The sequence below is a fragment of the Lactuca virosa genome, chromosome 3, assembly GCF_052849685.1.
Source record: "Lactuca virosa cultivar CGN04683 chromosome 3, Lactuca_virosa_CGN04683_v6, whole genome shotgun sequence".
NCBI classification, from domain to species: Eukaryota; Viridiplantae; Streptophyta; class Magnoliopsida; order Asterales; family Asteraceae; genus Lactuca; species Lactuca virosa.
The window spans coordinates 350539653-350559176 of NC_136428.1; the positions used below are offsets into that span (position 1 = coordinate 350539653).

The 19524-nt window shown below is 34.3% G+C and overlaps 2 protein-coding genes across 2 annotated transcripts; one reads left to right on the forward strand and one right to left on the reverse strand.

Moving 5' to 3' along the window:
• Positions 1–13399: 13399 nt before the first annotated feature.
• Positions 13400–15024, reverse strand: LOC145164872 (proteasome subunit beta type-5-B-like). The gene is made up of 9 exons (XM_079083534.1): positions 15009–15024; positions 14876–14883; positions 14662–14822; positions 14476–14568; positions 14307–14391; positions 14075–14204; positions 13837–13943; positions 13607–13744; positions 13400–13507 (listed from the first exon to the last, which is right to left on the reverse strand). The coding sequence occupies exons 1-9, from the start codon at positions 15022–15024 to the stop codon at positions 13400–13402; spliced, it is 846 nt and encodes a 281-aa protein (XP_078939660.1).
• Positions 15025–17483: 2459 nt separating this feature from the next.
• Positions 17484–19522, forward strand: LOC145164873 (uncharacterized). Its single transcript, XM_079083535.1, has 5 exons — positions 17484–17625; positions 17720–17993; positions 18066–18254; positions 18444–18664; positions 18756–19522. Exons 1-5 carry the CDS (start codon positions 17484–17486, stop codon positions 19520–19522), a joined length of 1593 nt encoding a protein of 530 aa, XP_078939661.1.
• The last annotated feature ends 2 nt before the right edge of the window (positions 19523–19524 follow it).

Genomic DNA, 19524 nt, shown 5'->3' on the forward strand with positions numbered 1-19524 from the left:
TATATTAATTAGAAATCATAAGGTTTAATTAATAGTTAGCCAGAAATTAATTAGAATTAATTTTGGGGTTAATTGTATTAATTATAAAGTGCAGGGACTAGTTTGCAATTATCTAATAGTTGAGTGGAAGGTTCCAGAACCCCCTTGGAAGGGGGTGGACGAAACCTATAGGGGAAACCCTAAGGATTTCGTCCAAGGGTCTTGGATAAGGCCTTTGGATTAGCTTAGGCCCCAAGCAAAGGAGTATTAGGGTTTTCCCTAAACCCTAGATCCCTCAGCTATATAAGGAACCTCCCAGCTCCTAAATTCGGCCACTCCTTCCCTTGTGAAACCCTAGAGCCGATTTTCGCATACCCTACTCTCTCTCCTTCAAGTTTCCTTCTTGCTAGCTTTTGGGTGTGACTCCATTAGAGGCATTACATTTGTGGTGCTAGGCTTCCAAGAAGATCAAGTTCAAGAGGATTAACAATTGTTTGCTATAACAATTGAAAGGTATGTAATTCTAAAACCCTAGTTTGTTAATTTCGAAAATAGCCTCTCTCCTCTAGGGTTCTTGTTTTGCAATTCAAAGTTATATGTTGAATAGTTAAAACATAGATCCAAAGTAGGTTGCATGTGAACTTAGGAATTGTTTTCTAGTTTATTTGTTTTACCCAAAACCCATCAGTGGTATCAGAGCCATTGTTTGTTTTAAATTGAATTGCTATAATAGTTGAATTGCAAATTAGGGTTTATAGCCATTAAACCCTAAAGGCCAAGATTTTCGATTTTTAGGGTTTTGGTTCAAAGGGTTTTCGAAAAACCCTAGCCTCCATGAACCCTAATCGAAATTAGGGTTAGGGTTTTGGAAACCCTAGCCTCCTCCCTTGATTTTCGAAATATGCATGATATTTTTGGGGTTTCTTGTTTTGGATAATTGTTGCCTAATTGAATAATTGAGAAAATAAGGAAATTATCCTATACCCTTAATTTCGAAATCTAGAAGGGATATGGATTAGGATTAAATTAATTGGTTAATTTAATTAGATAATCCTTACAAGATTTAATAAATTAATTAAAAGTTAATTAATAGATAATTATTAAATCTAGTTATTTGGTTTATTTTAAATTTAAATTAATAGTTTAATTTTTCAAAATTTATATAAACCTTAAAGTTATAAAAAGTTTAAAACACACCATATATATATATATATATATATATATATATATATATATATATATATAATTAAAAGTTAAATATTATATATGTATAAGAATATGGTCAGTCAAATCGCTAGTATGCCTCATTCACGAAGCTGGTCTATAAGGGGGGTATAAGGAAACTGCCTATAAAATGGTAGTTGAATGGGTGTCCACTCTCACCCACCGCTTCCTTGATTAGTGGAGGGTCGTTAGCAGAACGGGTTTGATAGGACAACTACATCTCATTAAAAGTATAATGTTATTAAAGAAAGTACTAGAACATTATTTTACAAAATCCCAACTCTAGTTACTTCAGGAAAAATGTGAAAAGTATGCTAATCCATGAAATTGCACATTATGCTTTATTGGTCGTTAGTGGAGCGTGTGTGGATTACCAGCACACTAATAGGCACTAATAAAGAGTAGTAATGGGTATCTCATAATTATCATTTTGGTGGAGCGTGTGTGGTTTACCGGCACATCAATAGTTAATGATAAAGACAATGAGGTTACCAAGCACATTTGCATGGTTATTCACATCATGTTTGTGATCCTCGGTATCCCAGTCACAAATAGAAGAGCATAATCCGAGATTAATACATGCCATTGAATAATTTCAATGTATCTCAAAAGGAATTAGGAATTTCACTTCGTTTATTTCGTCTAATGGTGGAATTGGTGAATCGTCATTCACCTACCTTTATGAAATTTACACTTGGATCTCGGCATCCTATTTCTAAGTTGTGAATCTTCATAGTTGGATCCTAACCTTGATATTATATCTTTGGGTTATTATATTGAGGTATCTTGAAATCTAACTAAAACTATCTTTCTTTTAAGATGTCTACTCCTGGAAACAATTCTGCTTCATCATCCTCCAACCACAACTTCTCTTTGCTCAACATTTGCTCCAAAGTCGTTATGGATGGCGCTAACTATAACGATTGGATGCGTAACATCAAGATGGCGCTTCGATTTGAGGACAAAGAATATGTCCTTGAAAAGGAGCTCAAAGAGCTTGATGAGTCCAAAGCTACTCCTGAAGAATATGCTGCCTACAAGAAACACTATGATGATGCTACCAAAGTGGCATGCATCATGGTCGCGACCATGTCCCCATAATTGCAGAGGTACTATGAGGACTACTGGCCCTTTGAGATGAACAAGGACCTTATGGAAAAGTACCATAAGCGAGCGCGTCAAGAAAAGTTTGAAGTAGTCAAGTGACTCATGGCTTGCAAGATGAAAGAAGGGGAGTCGGTTGTATCTCATGTGCAAAGAATGCAACACTACATAGAGCGTTTGGTCAAGCTCAACATTCACTTTGATGAGGAATTGGCCATTGACATGGTCTTGAACTCATTACCTGATTGTTATGGTCAGTTTATCCTGACTTACCATTTGAACAACACTGAGCAGACACTGGCCCAATTGCACAACTTGTTGCAGACAGCTGAAGCAGGGATGAAGGGTAAAAGTATAGCCTCCACTCCTGCAAGTGGCCCTGTCTTGGCTATTGGACAGGGAAAGGGGAAAAAGAGGAAAGGTCCTCCTAAGCAAAATTGGAAGAGCAAGGCTCAAGCTGGGTCATCTACAAATGGCCCAAAGGCTAAGCCCAATGCTACCATTCCCCATGTTTCTGATCCAAAGGATGCTGATTGCTTTTATTGCAATGACAAAGGGCACTGGAAGAGAAGCTGCCCAAAATATCTGCAGGATATCAAAGATGGCAAAGTGAAGCCATCTTCAGTAGGTATTTACACTATTTCTTCTAATAACTCATTATCTTCTCGTTCATGGGTCCTTGATACAGGATGTGGTTTTCACATCTGTTCTGATTTGCAGGGGCTAAAAGAAAGTGAGGAGATAGAGCGAGGAAGGATAAACTTGATCATGGGAAACAAGAAGTCTTCACCAGTGACCAAGATCGGAGTTTATCAACTTTTGCTTAGTAATGATGTTAGATTAGATTTATTGAATTGTTGCTATTCGTCTGAGATGACGAGAAACATTATTTCATTTCATGCATTGTTCAGACAAGGTTTTAGATATTCTTTTAATGATTTGAATGGTTCAATTTCTGTTTATAAGAATGGTGTTTTCGTGTTTGAAGCTTTACCTTGTGATGGTGTGTATGAAACAGTGACTTGTGTTGATAGCTTAGGAAATAGTGTGTTTAATATTGACTTGTCTAATAGTGTAGACAAGGCATGCTTGTGGCATTGTCGTCTTGGACACATTAACAAAAACGCATAGCCCAACTCCAAAAGGATGGAGTGTTGGAATCATTTGACCTAAAATCAGATGATATGTGTGAATCTTGTCTTTTGGGAAAGATAACGAAATCACCATTCACAGGGTCTTGTGAAAGAGGTGAAGGTCTGTTGGACCTCATACATATAGATGTGTGTGGGCCATTCAGATCAACTACAAGGGATGCTAATCGATTCTATGTGACTTTTACTGATGATTATAGCAGATATGGCTATATCTACTTAATCAAAAATAAGTCAGAAACCTTTGAAAAGTTCAAAGAGTTTAAGCATGAGGTCGAGAATCAATTGAGCAGGAAGATAAAGGTACTTAGATCCGATAGAGGCGGGGAGTATCTTAGTATCGAGTTCAACGACTATCTAAAAGAATGTGGGATAGTCTCACAATTAACTCCTCCTAGGACACCACAGTTAAATGGTGTAGCTGAGAGGCGTAATCGAACCTTGTTAGACATGGTTCGTTCTATGATAAGTCGTGCTTCGCTTCCTATTCACTTCTGGGGGTATGCCTTAGAGACAGTCGCCCACATCCTCAATCTTGTCCCTATAAAGAAGGTTGCCAAAACACCTTACGAAATGTGGATGGGGAAAGTTCCCTCGTTAGCACATATTAAAGTATGGGGTTGTGAAGCTTTCGTAAGACAAGATACTCACGACAAGCTAGCAGCTAGAAGTGATAAATGTGTTTTCATTGGTTACCCAAAGCAGTCTTTTGGATATTTGTTCTACAGACCTAGTGAAAACGTGGTCTTTGTAGCACGAAGAGGAGTCTTTCTAGAAAGAGAGCTCATATTCAAAGAGGACAGTGGGAGCACCATAGACCTTGAAGAAATTCAAGAGTTGGCCAATGAAAGAACCTTAGATGACACTAGCACTCAACCAGAGGAAACAGTTCCTGTTGAATCAGTTGATAACTCATTACCTCTTCGAAGATCCACTAGGGTGAGTGTGCCACCTGAGTTGTATGGTTTTCATATTACTTCAGATGGTGACACATTCATAAGTGATAGGACACTGGTAAATTTAGATGAACCAGTTACTTACAAGGAGGCAATGGCAGGCCCAGAGGCTTCCAAGTGGAAAGAGGCAATGGACAACGAGATTAAGTCCATGTATGACAACCAAGTTTGGAATTTGGTTGATAGTGCACCAGGTCGTAAGACAGTTGGGTGCAAATGGACCTTCAAGAAGAAGACAGACATGGATGGAAATGTGCACACATTCAAGGCTCGACTGGTTGCAAAAGGTTTCACTCAAACCCCAGGGGTTGACTATGATGAGACCTTCTCGCCAGTAGCTAAGATTAAATCTATTAGGATATTGCTCGCCATAGCTGCCTTTCATGACTATGAAATCTGGCAGATGGATGTCAAGACTGCTTTCCTTAACGGGAAGTTGGCTGAGGATTTTTACATGAATCAGCCAGAGGGTTTTGTTGATGCAAAGTTTCCCAATAGAGTGTGCAAGCTTGAGAAATCCATTTATGGATTGAAACAAGCATCTCACAGCTGGAATCTTTGCTTCCATGAGAAAGTCAAAGAGTTTGGTTTCTAAAGAAGTGAAGATGAGTTTTGTGTGTATATCAAGGCTAGTGGGAGTATAGTAACTTTTCTGGTGTTATATGTCGATGACATATTACTCATTGGTAACGACGTTCCAACCTTGAAAGATGTTAAGTCTTGGTTTGGAAAGTGTTTTGCCATGAAAGACCTTGGAGAAGCTGCCTATATTCTTGGGATTAGAATATTGAGAGATAGAAAGAAGAGATTAATTGGACTTAGTCAGAGCACATACTTTGATAAGGTACTAAAGAGGTTTAGTATGGAAAATTCCAAGAAGGGAGAGCTACCTATCCAAAGCAATACCAAATTGATTAAGACTCAATGCCCGAGTACAGATGAGGAAATACCTGACATGAGTCGCGTACCTTATGCTTCCGCTGTCGGATCGATCATGTAGGCTATGACATGTACTCGCCCTGATGTGGCATTTGCTTTGAGCATGGTCAGTCGCTATCAGGGAAACCCGGGTAGAGTTCATTGGATAGCGGCTAAGAATATACTCAAGTATTTGCGAAGGACAAAGGACTGGGTCCTTGTGCTTGGTGGCAATGATACTTTGAGAGTAGATGGTTACAGTGATGCCAACTTTCAAACGGATAGAGATAACTTCCGTTCTCAATCAGGCTGGGTATTTTTACTGAATGGAGGAGCAGTTACTTAGAAAAGTTCCAAGCAAGATACAGTGGTTGATTCTACTTATGAATCAGAGTACATAGCAGCGAGTGAAGCGTCGAAAGAAGCAGCTTGGTTGAGAAACTTCATCGGAGATCTCGAAGTTGTTCCAACCATCCAGGAGCCTATGGAACTGTTCTGCGATAATGAGGGAGCGGTTGCCTTAACTAAGGAACCCAGAGATCATGGTAAAACCAGACATATCGATAGAAAGTATCATTTCATCAGGCATAGAGTAGAAGAAGGCCATCTTGTAGTAAAGAGGGTGTCATCTGAAGATAACCCAACAGACCCCCTCACAAAGGGTCTGAGTAGGGCTAAGCATATTCAGCATGCTCGGAGCATAGGACTGAAAGATGATATTAGTTTTAATAGTTAGATTAGTCTAGTTCAGAAACTTGTTACAAAGTAAATGTAATTGACTTTTGGTGATTAAATAATAAAGTATTATTTATGAGTTTGTTTACTACCTTTTGTCAATTGTTTATTATTGTGTTTCATTTTTGCATGTTTTTACTTCCCGAATAATATTATTATTCAAACTCCACAGTCGCTCGTACTTTTGGAAGTAAGTAGTGAATTAAGACTGTCGTGAATTGAATTGCAGATTGTCTAAGGATAGACATGGCAATAGAATTGCTGCAATGTTCATGAGTACTCAGAAATTGAGATTTGGGTATTGGATAAACCCTCGCTCAGAGTATCACTTCATGGAATTCATCACGAGTAATACTGAGACGATAATATCTTATAATCTTGAAACGAAGATATATGAGTTGTAATTTATAAAGTCGGTTATACATTGGTGATACGAAAACGCATCAGTAACTTGGTGTTATAAAACGCATTGTCATGTATAATTTGATGAGTAAAAGATACAAGCATATGAGTCAACGTTTATTCGTTCCTTTTGCCCTAACCGGAAAAGCGATATTTGTGGGCCCCTCGATGATTTGGTGTTGACTTATGTGCTGGACCCAGCCAGGAGAAAATTGATGTGTTCAATTAGAAGTCCTACATCATCACAAATCGGAAATCGGGAAACATAGATTCTGGACAAAGAGATTGATTACATTCCATGTCTTATGTCTGGGGATATCTTGCAGAACGAAGGATTATATGATCACGTATCTAAGGACACGTAACTGACTGGGTCAGAGTTCAGCAGCAGCTTTTGGAAGCTACAATTTGCTGGTCAAATTTAGAAGGCATACTAGCAATTATAGTTACAGACTTATCCAAGTGGGAGACTGTTGGATTAGGTGTCTAAGCCCATAACTATAATTGGTATGTACTTGAATTGATAGCAGCACAGTCCTTTTGGGTTGCCCTCAAACCTAGCAACTGGACAAGGAAATTATGAAAGGAGAGATATTGATTTATTATAAGATTAATAAATTAATATAAATGATTTATTAATATGTTAAAAGATTAATATATTAATTATAAATCATAAGGTTTAATTAATAGTTAGCCAGAAATTAATTAGAATTAATTTTGGGGTTAATTGTATTAATTATAAAGTGCAGGGACTAGTTTGCAATTATCAAACAGTTGATTGGAAGAATCCAGAGCCTCCTTGGAAGGAGGTGGATGAAATCTATAGGGGAAACCCTAAGGATTTCGTCCAAGGGGCTTGGATAAGGCCTTTGGATTAGACAAGGAAATTATGAAAGGAGAGATATTGATTTATTATAAGATTAATAAATTAATATAAATGATTTATTAATATGTTAAAAGATTAATATATTAATTATAAATCATAAGGTTTAATTAATAGTTAGCCAGAAATTAATTAGAATTAATTTTGGGGTTAATTGTATTAATTATAAAGTGCAGGGACTAGTTTGCAATTATCAAACAGTTGATTGGAAGAATCCAGAGCCTCCTTGGAAGGAGGTGGATGAAATCTATAGGGGAAACCCTAAGGATTTCGTCCAAGGGGCTTGGATAAGGCCTTTGGATTAGCTTAGGCCCCAAGCAAAGGAGTATTAGGGTTTTCCCTAAACCTTAGATCCCTCAGCTATATAAGGAGCCTCCCAGCTCCTAAATTCAGCCACTCCTTCCCTTGTGAAACCCTAGGGCCGAATTTTGCATACCCTACTCTCTCTCCTTCAAGTTTCCTTCTTGCTAGCTTTTGGGTGTGACTCCATTAGAGGCATTACATTTGTGGTGCTAGGCTTCCAAGAAGATCAAGTTCAAGAGGATTAACAATTGTTTGCTATAACAATTGAAAGGTATGTAATTCTAAAACCCTAGTTTGTTAATTTCAAAAATAGCCTCTCTCCTCTAGGGTTCTTGTTTTGCAATTCAAAGTTATATGTTGAATAGTTAAAACATAGATCCAAAGTAGGTTGCATGTGAACTTAGGAATTGTTTTCTAGTTTATTTGTTTCACCTAAAACCCATCACCAACCACTACCTTCGTTGTTGCCACAGCTACACCACTGGTAACTCAAGTTTGTTTCTTTCCCTCCTTTGTCTTCTTCCTTACAATCGTCTTCCTACTCTGTATATATCCTTTGTAGTACCTTAGATCTAAAAGTCGGACAACTACTACACCATCACCACTCCGTTTTCGTCACTTTGTCATCATCGTGTAGGTATGTAAAATCATCTAATATCCCCTTCTAATTATGGGTCTGAATAGAAAAACGAATGGTTAGTTTTTTTCATTAGAAGCACTAACCCTCTTGATCTTTTTTTTTCCTGATTCATGTTTTATATTGACATTATTATCTAATTTTTGTGTTTGATTTCCCCAAACTGATTTGAGTTTCATTTTTGTTTTAAAATCCGAATAGCTACAAGATGTTAAAAGCGACCTTGAAAGTGTAGCATCGATCTTCATGTGCATCAGGTATGAAAAAGTTTAAATTCTTGATATTTTACATGTTATTTTTGTATTTTACATCTGATCATTATTGAAGAACCTGTACTTATGTGTCCATTTTATAGATGTGAAAAAATTGTTTGATGAAATGCCTGGAAGAGAATTTAGAAAAAATAGAGTTTATGCTGGAAGAGTTGCTATCAAGTAGTGATGATTTGATCATCTTTTCTCTTCTTTTTTACCTGAAGTTCTAGATAGACCCTAAAGTACTAATTTACCTTTTGATCCTTTGATTTTATAGCTACAAAGAGCCTCAACATGGGTATATCTTACTGAGAAAGTTTAGAAAGAAGACTTTGTAGAGATAGAGAGACTCACCGGTGCACCACCATCAGCTCTCTTTCTTTATCACTTTCTATTAATAAGCCTTGGTTTTTTGTTTTTTTTTGGTTTTTTGATGGTCTATCTTTCTTGGTTTTTAACAAATTAAATAAATTTCATTAAAAATATTTTAATGAAATTTATTTAATTTGTTAAAAACCAAGACTATAATGAAGATGTAGGTTCTCTCTTTAGTTTACCTTCAAGGCTTCAACTGAAGATAAGGTTTGATATTAAATTTTTATAGCACCCACATTGTTCCATATTCTGATTAATGTATGAGTTGTCTAAAGCGTTGATATATATATATATATATATATATATATATATATATATATATATATATATATGTAGGGAGAGGTTATGTTAAAAACGCGAAAAGGTTGAGAACGCGAGAATGATTGTGGACCAATCGTTAGTTAAGAGCATAATAGGAATTTTATAGTATAATTTAATATGAATATGTTATGTGTAATTAATGGATTTCAATGTAACTTCCAGTTTCCAAAATTCTAAATCTACCTCCTCTAATAAACAAAACCCATTTTTGCCACTTGTCCCTATTCTACATTGCCACTTTGCCACGTGTCGTTTTCTAAAAAATCCATATACTTCCGATTTAAATAAAATAATTCAAGAATTAATCCTAATTATTCGATAATATCTACTATCTAAAATCCCGAATTTATATGAATTTATTATTGAATGGTTCAAGGTTTCAAATTCAAATTCCATGTTTTTTTTAAACAAAATCAATTTACGTTGTCAATCTTTGGTTACATATCTTTTTTTTTTGAATCCGTTTAAAGATTTGAAACAATCCCAAAAAATCAGCATTTTCAATTCAAATTTGAATACACAGATATCGAATACTCCAATAATACGTCTTCAACTTTCGTTCCAATTCCAATTGTCGACTTTCATTGTGCTTTCTTCTTCAACATTACGTTTTCTGCAGAAGATACATCATAACGAATCTGGTTAGTTCATCTTCATATCTTCATAAACCAATAATTCTAACATTTTTCTGAAAATACTTTAATACCATTCTACTTTCAGTTCTTATTTCTTTGTTGAGATGCATCCTACTTGACTCATCTATTTCTGGTTCGATTTCTCCATATATAAACTCAATATCAGATCCTACAATCTCATATATGTTTTTCTGCTTATTTCCTGCATAACAGTATTATGTTTGTGAGTACATTGTTTGTTTTTCTGCAAAAATATAACAGAAACTATATATCATCCGAAAATATCAAGGTAGTTTAATTTTAGTATATCCTAATTGATCAAAGATTGTACAACAATCAGCATCTTGACATTAAAGATGAAATCAGTATAAGATTGACACAAAGAATAACCAATAAATATGTGTTTGGTGTTTTGGATAAGTATAGTACCTTGTAAATTTGTTTGTTCCCTTTAACCTGTGAATTGGACCTTATTCACCAATGCTCGAAACATGATGCAATAAACTTTCGTTAATTTTTTTTGATTAATGTGAGAATTAAATCTCGGAATGTAAAGGCAATTTCGTTTTTTTTTTTTTTCTGTTTTAGTTTTTGTTTAGATGCCATTACAAAAAAAAAAGCTTTGAAATAGGGGCGGTTTCGGTAGATTTAAAAAAACAGGGACCAAAATCAATTTTATAGCAATGTTCTTTGAAATAGGGGCAGTTTCGGTAGATTTTAAAAAACAGTGACCAATTTCGTCATTTATCTAATTACAATGTTAAAAGTTGGAGTACATATTTTTGTGAATGTGTAACAGGTCTGATGCATGTTCTTTGAAATTGGGGCACTTTCGGTAGATTTCAACTTTTTTAATCAGTCAAATAGCAATTTACCCTCCCGTTTCAATATTTCTTCTCATTTCATTGACTTTTCAAATATTTTGCAGAAATATGGCTACTTCAAAGATAACTTTCTTTTTTAGATACATGATTCCAGTTTGTGTACAAGACGATTATGCTTCTATAATCTTAACTATGTTTGATCGGGAAGCATATATAATCCTTATGTAATAGCTATTTTTACCATTTTTTCAGCTTGGATTCAGTTTGGCCATATATCCGCCTGAACTCAATTTTTTTGAAAAAACAAGCATTTAGCTTTTAAAGTGAGTGTCACGAAATATAATGTGAGATTTCAAAACAGTGTCTACACAATCTCAAGGGTAACGGAGGATAAGCAAATAATTGAGACTTTGGAGAGAAAGCTACTTCAATTGTAGATTATCATTTACTATTATTTTAATTTATTATGCAAATTTAAAACACCATATTATTAAATTTCTATAAATACAATATTTTATTTTCATTTTTCTAATCTGCTCTAATATATCAATTTAGTTTCCAAGTACATGTGTATTTGCACATATACTTAAATTTTAAAAATATGTCAAAATAAAATATGTTTTGATTAAAAAAAAAATATAAGTATATGTTCATTTTTTCATGTTCAAACAAAATAAATGGTCAGAATATGAGTCTGCTTTGTCAATCACTAATTCCATTTTTTCGAAAATTTAAGAAAGTAACATGCTTTTAAAATAACAAAAACAAAATCAAATGTATTTGTTTTAGTAATGTGTATCACGGTTACTTTAAATTGTACATATGATGGAGAAAACAAAATGAAAGTAAACAAATTTACTTATGTTTTATATGTGTTCATGTAAACTTAATGCATAAAGGGTAAAACAATAATTTTTGCAGTCCATGTTTGTTTATGTTGATGTGTATGTATCTGTTTATGTTATTGGTACATGTATCACATTATTAACATATATTGTCACATGTATAGCCTGCAAGTTTAGAATCTTTGAACGATGGACCATCCGACTCCAATTCCCAAGAAAAAATAGTTACCAAGATATCATATAACACACTAATATAATGCCACTATAAGTATTTTTACTTCTTCATTTTGTACATAACATGGTTTAACTTTATGTTTTAAGGATTTGGTTTCACATTTCGACGAAACTGTAACACCGTCTACCGGGGATATTTTGACACCTACAAGTTCTCATCATATCAAAACTACTCCAATGAATTTAACACGCAAGTTTGAAGAAGTGTATGATGTGGAACAGTATTCAAATTCGTCATCAACAAAAGCACCGCGTCTTTCAAGAGGAACCGGAGAGGAAATCAAGCTTTTGATACCAAAGGTTGAAAAATAAGAAGACAAACATTTATATTAAGAGTTTTTGCTTTAGGTTTATTTATAAGTACCCATGAAGTTTTTAATAATTCTTGCCACTTGCACTACTAGAAAAACAGCCTTTTACGACGCGCAATGCGTGTCGTAAAACGCTCAGACGACGCGCAAATACGTGTCAAGAAAGGCCGTGTCATAACGAGAGACGACACGCTTTTGCGCGTCGTCTACAGACGACGCGCATTTATGACATGCAATGCGTATCATTAAGGCCACTGTCAAGAAAGGTCATGTCATAAATGAAGATGACACACATTTTTGCGTATCGTAATTTTAAATTTTTTAAAAAAAATATTTATAGATTTACTAATTTTCAAATTAAATTTGAATTTCATTTCTCATAATAGAAAATAAAATACCATATACAAAAAGTACAATACATTGCACAAAAGTTAATGTCATACAAAAATACACTACATTGTAATACATTGATATTAAGGGGATCTAATTGTACATTGCTATTAACAGGTTTTCCCTAACTATATAACCTATTTGTATAACCAAGTCCAAATGAAAGTATCCCCGACCTTCTTCCAGCTGTGTTAGATTCCGGACAAATTAACCTATATATTAATATAAAAAAATAACATTAACATAGAGCAATAAATAATAATAATAGCCATAAGATAAGTAAGTAGCCTTACCCTGTTGGTTGTACTGCTTTGACTTGGCCAGAATTGTATTGCATTGTTTCCTCTAAAGTAGTTTCCACCATTACAACACTCTTTTCCATTTGAGCAAGAGTATACACAGCTTCTTCATACTTCCTCTGCATATAACATATATATAAAAAAATTATCTACTTTTCATTCATTTGATTTCCTTTGTTCTAGAAGAGTAAATTAATACTCCATTTCTTTATAAAGACAAGAGTAGAAAGGATTGAGTACATCAGATCTGTCCAGGATATTTTAAAAAGGCAGAGTAAATTATCTACTTTTCATTCATTTTAGTCAAATGTTAATATACAAAATTATAATTTGTTTACAGCTAAAAAGCCTAAAATGATCGTGACTTACTGCTTTGATTCTGAGGTCTAGCAATGCACAATGCAACTGAATCAAGGATATTTTATATATGAGAAAAACATGAAAAAAAGTATAAGTTGATGAAAGAGACAAGGGCAAAATGGTCATTTTGACAAATTTCACCAATCTGTGTATGTAATCATAAATTTAAACATTATAAGCACATAAAGATTAAAATTTAAAACATGTAATTCAATCTTTTGATAAATTTGATGGACTTGTGGCATCAAGTGTGAAGTACTCACCCGCTATCAAGTACACCGTAAGCATACGGTGAAACAGATCCAACGGAGAATTTAGTTCCCTTGAGACGTCCGCCTTCGCTGTCTACATAATACAGACCAGGGCTCTACAAAAAAAAAAGTAACGTAGACGTAAAATGACTGTTTTTCCCTTCAATTTTAATATTTTCTTTATATACATATAAAGGGTATTGTATTATATAGACCTTTTCATCCCATCCTGCAATCATTGTCCCAACAGACAAACCCATCCCACGGTAAGAATAGAGAATGTTGGCAAGCATCTTTGAAGCGCCAGTCACTGAAATCCTTCTCTTGTTTGCCTGCAATTCATGCAAACGACACTGAAATTTAAAAAAAAAATACAAATATTGCTTAGAATATTTCAAAGTAGAAGGCTGTGATACGTAAAAAGGTTATTTTAATACCTTAATACCTTAATGCCTAAATTTATGTGCCAAAACTGACAATCTGCAGCTCCTCCAGCCATTGTGCCCAACATATACAGATTAATTTCAATGATTTTTTTCACAGATTGAGATGCTGCCAAAAAAACAAAATTAAAAGAGTGTTTTTGAAGACTATTTAATGCTTTCAAATCATGTTGCTTTCGATTCATAATTAATTATTAATCAAGTAAAGATATATTATAAATTAGAAGGAGAAATGCATACATATATAGCCTCCCATGCTAGCTCGGGAATCTGCAGCAACCATCACACCTTCCTTAAAAATAAAAGCCAAAGTTGTTGTTCCCTTTGCTGGTTTTACCATTTGGATAGAATTCTTCTGAAATCCATCAAACTGAAGCAAAGGATTTGATGTAGTGTTTTAGCAATATATACATTCACTTAATATCTAGCAAAAAGGAAAAAAGAAAAAGGAAAGAATTGTAAAGAAACTCACATCTGATGTAACTGGTAGGTCAAATGAAGGGGCATCAGAAAACCCATCAGAAAGCAGGTCGTCACTTCCTCCATAGAGTGGTGCACTTGTGCAGTTTAATCATATGCAAAATAAATCGCATACGACAATAACACAGAAGATAATAATTACCTTTGATGAGCTGCAATACATCTTATACTCCAAACCATTCACCACATGTACGCCTTCCATGACAGCTGATATACCAGAAGATTCATCCATACCTGAGAATTGGCATTTATTTCTGCATGTAATTAGGAAACAAATTAAATATGAACATAAATATATACTCATTTACTCAATGTCATAAGAAGTATTAATATTTATTAGTTATTACCTCTGCAACATAATACCAGAATCCTTTTTTCCAGGCACAACAGAAAGAAAATCATTGTGAAGATAAGTTGAAAAATTAGGATCCACAGAAACCGCAACCACTTCAGTCTTTTCATTCCCAACATCCACCAGCTGAATGGTTAAACAAGATGGGCCAGATGACTGCAAAAAAATAAGGAAAAATAAATAAATAAACCAGAGTTCTTACAGGATACAGAGACTGCTACATATGATTATACAGTAATAATCTATGTTTATTGTTATTGCTATTGTTACTCTACCTTCACCGTTTTTGTTTTTGTTAATGTTATTATTCCTGTTACCTAAGTGTTAATGTTATTGTTTGACTGCTTTCTGCAACCATAGTTATCAGATTTGTGAGCAAAAATAAAGATAAATAAGCTTACCTACCATTAAGCCAGGATAAGAGTTTAGGGCATCAATGGAAGATGTCTCCTGGATTTTATTACCTCCTGGACACACACCATAAATTTTCAATAACTTGGAATTGTTCAAGTAAGATAATATAATCCCAAAAAAAATACAATTAATTACCAATAAGTAGGCAATGCAAATTTTGGAAAGGCTTATCAAGTTCATCTGTAGCTGAGGGGTACCAAATACGCTCTATGTTATTCTTATTTAATTGAAGTTGCTCCAAACTGAATACAATTTCAAGTAAAGGATAAAGCTTTCACAAACTATTATAATATTAACCTTGAGTAAGTCATCGTTTAGGGTTAAAAGCGAATCCAGAGTGCCAACACGAAGATTTGGGATATTAAACTGCAAAATTACTCAAATTGAATAAGATACTTAGTAAAATTGAACGAAATTGATTGCGATGATTGCTATACCCTGTAGAGAGGAGTGTCAAATGAGTTTTTGGAGATGGATTCTTGTAAGCGACTCCACAAAGAAGAAGCAGAACTCTGAACGGGAAGAGAAATCTTCGTGTTGGGGGAAAATTAACGAGATTCCCGATTGTTGCTCAAAATTCTTAAGATCGACAACGGAGATTCCCGATTGTTAAATTGAATTATGGTTTTCAACAGAGAATCAAAAGGGGGAAAATTAACGAGATCTCTCCTCCAAATAGAAATCGACGAATTCATGAGACAGATTGATTTCGTTTTGAAAACATCCATGATTTCGTTTTGAAAACATCCATGAAGTCAACTTTAGAAGCAGTAATAAGCGATTCAGATTCGCTTTCTATTCAAACATGTTCAATTTTTTTGTAGGATACGGTCCCAATTTTTACATAGGAACCACCAAATCATTCAAAACTAGAAAAAAAGTATGTGAAGAAATGAACAATAAATTGATTACCTGGATCTCTGACGCAGAAGTTTCAAAGGTGATGATGAGATGCAATCGGGAAGCTAATGGAGCAAAGTTACGGTTCTTCGTCTGTGTGTTTTTCGATTCATCTATGGGGAATCAGAAACAAACGAGAATCAAGATTTGCATTCCTAATATTGAGACTTGAGACTATAATACTGAATTAGGGCTTTTTCTGACAATGTCAACATCGAGTGGAAGATATGGTGGTTCCAGTGGGTAGAAGTAAGTGAGCCTTGATCGATGTCAACGATCGGGGAAGAATCGGTGGCGACGGTCGGAGTGTAAGGGAAATAAGCAAGCAACACTCGATGTAGGGAGGCGGAGGAAGACCGGAGAAGAATTTTGTGGTCAAAGAACACACCCAGATCTAAAGAGGGGAAACAAGGAAGGAAAGCGAGTTTTCTAATTTTTTTGATTTTCTTTTTCCCGCTGCTAGTTGCTGAAGAGCGCGTTTGTAAAATTATAAAGAGACATTTCTAAACGACACGCCTTTAACATAAGCGCCCTCCGTGTTTTTTTTTGTGAGACACTAATTTTAGGGCACGCAAAAATGCGCGTCCTACATTCTTCAGATTTCTAAAGAACTGACATTATTTTTAGGGCACGCACTTTTGCGTATCATTAATCGGTGCGTGTCGTAAAAGGCGCGTCATTAAAGGTCCGTTTTCTAGTAGTGTTGGTGAATAAGTTAGTATAACATTGTACTTTGAAAAGTACAATTCACTACTATTTTGCATTGATGGATTTTAAGACAATTATGTTTAGTTTGGTTTTTACCTTTATTAAATATTGTTATTTTTTTTAACTTCGTTTTCATATGAATTTATACTTGTGCCTAAATGTTAAGTATGAAATTTTATGCATTTTTAAAAATTATAAAGTATATCATTGTATTTCATTAAAAGTGGCATTTCAAAGTACATTGATATTAATCAAATATGTTCATAATCAAATACAAAGTATGTTGCGAAGTAGAATGTTGTTTGTTGTATGATTGGAGAAAAAAAATAATGAAAGTTCGTTGCTATTTATTGGTATGACTACGAATACCAAAATAAAATTGTTATCATATTTGTGTTATGAATGCATGTAAACTATAGGAAAAAAATTGAGAGGTCAAATTGTGAAAAAATGACAAAAAAATGGCCAAAATAAAGAATATGACAAAAAAAGCTCAAAAATGGTCAATGATGGTCATTTTTTGTTTAACCGGTACAAATTTGAAAAAAAAATAAAAAAAACCGGCAATAAAATGACCAATTGGACAAAAAGGGCAAAATCGTCATTTTCAATAAAAAAAATCAAACTTTGAAAAAATTCCAACAATGTAGCATCCTACTTACCTTTGCTTCTCACGATATCCCAACTAAAGTGTATATTTGTTAAATTAATCAAAAAAACAATGAGAGGTCAAATTGAGAAAAAATGACAAAAAATGATAAAAATAAAATAGTAAAACTGATGAATTTGACAAAAATGGTAAAAAAATGGTCATTTTTGTTTAAGTGGTACAAACTCCATACTGTTGAACAAATTGATATGTATATTTCGGTCGAGATTCCAAACATTAGTGAAGATCCTGATTCGTATTCACTTGTGAGCGAGTTCATGATGCATGGTCCTTGTGGTGCTGAAAATATGAAATGCCCATGCATGGTTGATAATAAGTGTTCAAAAAACTTTCTGAAAAAAATTCTCCAATGAAACTTCAGCCGATGGAGACAGTTTTCCGATATATAGGAGACGAAATGATGGATCTTTTGTTGAAAAGTCTGGTGTCAAATTGGATAACAGACATGTTGTTGCGTATAACAAAGACCTTTTGAAAAGATATCAAGGACACATTAATGTCGAGTGGTGCAATCAAGCTGGTTCTATAAAATATTTATTCAAATATATCAATAAAGGTCCTGACAGAGCTACACTTGCTGTCATACAATCGAACAATGAAAGTGCTACTGATAAATCAGTAGACGAAATCAAAGAGTATTATGATTGTAGATATATATCTGCATGTGAAGCATCATGGAGAATTTTTTGTTATGATATTCATTATAGGTATCCTGCTGTGGTTAGGCTTCCTTTTCATCTTCCTGGTCAACAACAAGTTATATATGATCCAGATAATGATATCGACAATATCCTTGACAAACCGTCTGTTGCATCTTCAATGTTCACATCTTGGCTTGAGTGTAACGAGATCTATAAACAAGCCCGAGATCTTACTTATGTTGAATTCCCTACAAAGTTTGTGTGGAAAACTAAATCACGGAAATGGAAACCAAGAGAAATAGGATTTTCAATTGGGAGAATTCATGTTGTTTTACCTAAACTTGGTGAAGCATATTTCTTAAGAATTCTTTTAAAAAAGGTCAGAGGTGCAAAATCGTTTGAAGATATCTGAACAGTAAATGGAGAAATATGTCCTACTTTTAGAGATGCATGTTACGCTTTAGGGCTTCTAGACGATGATAAGGAGTATATCGAAGCTATTAAGGAAGCAAGCCATTCAGCTACGGGTTATTACCTACGGTCATTATTTTCAATGATGTTGATCTCTGATAGTTTGGGAAGACCAAAATTTGTTTGGGAAAATACATGGGAATACCTTTCAGACGAAATTCTTTACAATCAACGACGACGGTTAAAGTCTCCTGGTATAATACTTATCTTTTATTATTTTAACCTTTTTTATATAAACTATATATTTGTATTTTTTTTTCTAAGTTTATATTTACCATTGTACAGATTTATCCCTTACTGATCATCAATTGAAGAACTTGACTTTGTTTGAGATTGAATCATTTCTACTTCGTAACAATTCCACCCTCAAGAACTTCACAGGCATGCCTTACCCAGATTTTGATTGTGTATCTTCTTCTAATAATCGTTTGATTGCTGAGGAGCTATCTTATGACATCACAAGTCTTCAAAACAAATTTCAAACACTGATTGTTTCATTAACAAATGAAAAACGAGGTGTTTTTGAGGATGTCATGGCAGCAATTGAAGATAATAAAGGAGGTGTGTTTTTTGTGTATGGTTATGGTGGAACAGGCAAAACCTTTCTTTGGAAGACTTTATCAACAGCTATCAGATCTAAAGGACAAATTGTTTTGACTGTTGCTTCAAGTGGTATTGCTTCTTTATTACTAACCGGAGGTAGAACAACACACTCTCGCTTTGGTATTCCATTAAATCTTACTGAAAATTCTATTTGTTCTATAAATCGAGACAGTGATGCCTCCAAATTACTAAAACAAACATCATTGATTATTTGGGATGAAGCGCCGATGGTTCATAAGCATGCATTTGAAGCATTGGATCACACTTTAAGGGATGTTTTAAGTTTTGGTAATGTTAGCAACTCACATATACCGTTTGGAGGTAAAGTAATCGTATTCGGAGGTGATTTTAGACAGATTCTACCGGTTGTTTCTAATGGTAGCAAACAAGAAATTGTCAATGCGTCGTTAAGTTCTTCATATATATATGGACAAATTGCAAAGTTTTAAAA

Bases quoted from the DNA above. Each gene is read 5' to 3' on its own strand.
- LOC145164873 (XM_079083535.1), top strand. From the start codon at position 17,484: ATGGTAAAAAAATGGTCATTTTTGTTTAAGTGGTACAAACTCCATACT. The intron at 17,994-18,065 runs GTATTATGATTG...TATTCATTATAG, and splicing joins TCAGTAGACGAAATCAAAGA to GTATCCTGCTGTGGTTAGGC. The intron at 18,665-18,755 runs GTATAATACTTA...ACCATTGTACAG, and splicing joins ACGACGGTTAAAGTCTCCTG to ATTTATCCCTTACTGATCAT.
- LOC145164872 (XM_079083534.1), bottom strand. The intron at 14,392-14,475 runs GTATTGCAGCTC...AAACTGCACAAG, and splicing joins AATGGTTTGGAGTATAAGAT to TGCACCACTCTATGGAGGAA. The intron at 13,508-13,606 runs GTCTATATAATA...TTTTTTTTGTAG, and splicing joins TTGCAGGATGGGATGAAAAG to AGCCCTGGTCTGTATTATGT.